General features: G+C 68.4%; 1 protein-coding gene across 2 annotated transcripts in view; it reads right to left on the bottom strand.

Annotated features, from left to right (window-relative positions):
• Window positions 1–393, bottom strand: part of PIAS2 (protein inhibitor of activated STAT 2) — a 39,916-nt gene extending 39,523 nt beyond the window's left edge. For both annotated transcript variants that reach the window (XM_029285780.1, XM_015824467.1), the window contains exon 1: window positions 370–393. In XM_029285780.1, the coding sequence (XP_029141613.1) occupies window positions 370–393 (24 nt within the window). The remainder of the gene's footprint in view (window positions 1–369) is intronic.
• Between the last annotated feature and the right edge of the window lie 344 nt (window positions 394–737).

The following is a 737-nucleotide window of genomic DNA, read 5'->3' as shown; positions in this document are numbered from 1 at the left end:
AGCCCTCCCTTTGTTCCCTCTGAAGCGCCCAGAGCCTCCTTCTCAAGCCGCCCGCCCAGGCGAGCCCAGCAGGGGCAGGACGATGGGCGTTGTAGTCCCAGGGCGACCGGAAGGAAGGAAACGGGAGGGTGGGGGAGGAAGGGAAAAAAAGAAAAAAAAAAAAGACAGGGACGGGAGCTGAAGGGAAGGCGGACTCCCAGGCGCCGGGACTACAATTCCCATGAGCCTCGGGCGGCCGGAGGTAAGGCAGAAAGGAGGAGGAGGAGGAGGAGGAGAAAAGGACCCCCCCTCCCGGGCCTCACGGGAGGAGGAAGGCCTCCCCCCCTCCCTCCCCAGCCCGCCGCGGGGACGGCCGCTCGCTCCCCTCACCCTGAGCTCCTCGAAATCCGCCATTTTCTACCCGCCGCCTGGCTCGGCCTCCGCCGCCGGCACCGCCGCCGCCGCCGCCGCCGCCACCATCCTGCAGGGTCGCCCGCCGACGCGCTGACGTGAGGGGAGGGGCGGGGAACCGCCGTGGCCACGCCCACCCGACTGCGGAGGGCGCCGGCCGTTAAAAAGGGCGGGGTTTGGGGGGAGGGGAGGGAAGGCGCGCGCCTTCGCTCGCTCGCTCGATCGATCGATTTTTCCCGCCTTTTTCGAGCGATGCGCGCGCACGTGCGCGGGAAAAAAAAGGCTCGCTCGCTCGCTCGCTCGCTTCTCCCGGGCTCGCGCGCCTCGAATCGAATCGAATCGAATCA

Source organism: Protobothrops mucrosquamatus, unplaced genomic scaffold, assembly GCF_001527695.2.
Source record: "Protobothrops mucrosquamatus isolate PMUCROS unplaced genomic scaffold, P.Mucros_1.0 scaffold2243, whole genome shotgun sequence".
In the NCBI taxonomy this organism is placed as follows: domain Eukaryota; kingdom Metazoa; phylum Chordata; class Lepidosauria; order Squamata; family Viperidae; genus Protobothrops; species Protobothrops mucrosquamatus.
The sequence above is the reverse complement of the archived record's forward strand: the minus strand, read 5'-3'. Positions and strand labels throughout refer to the sequence as shown.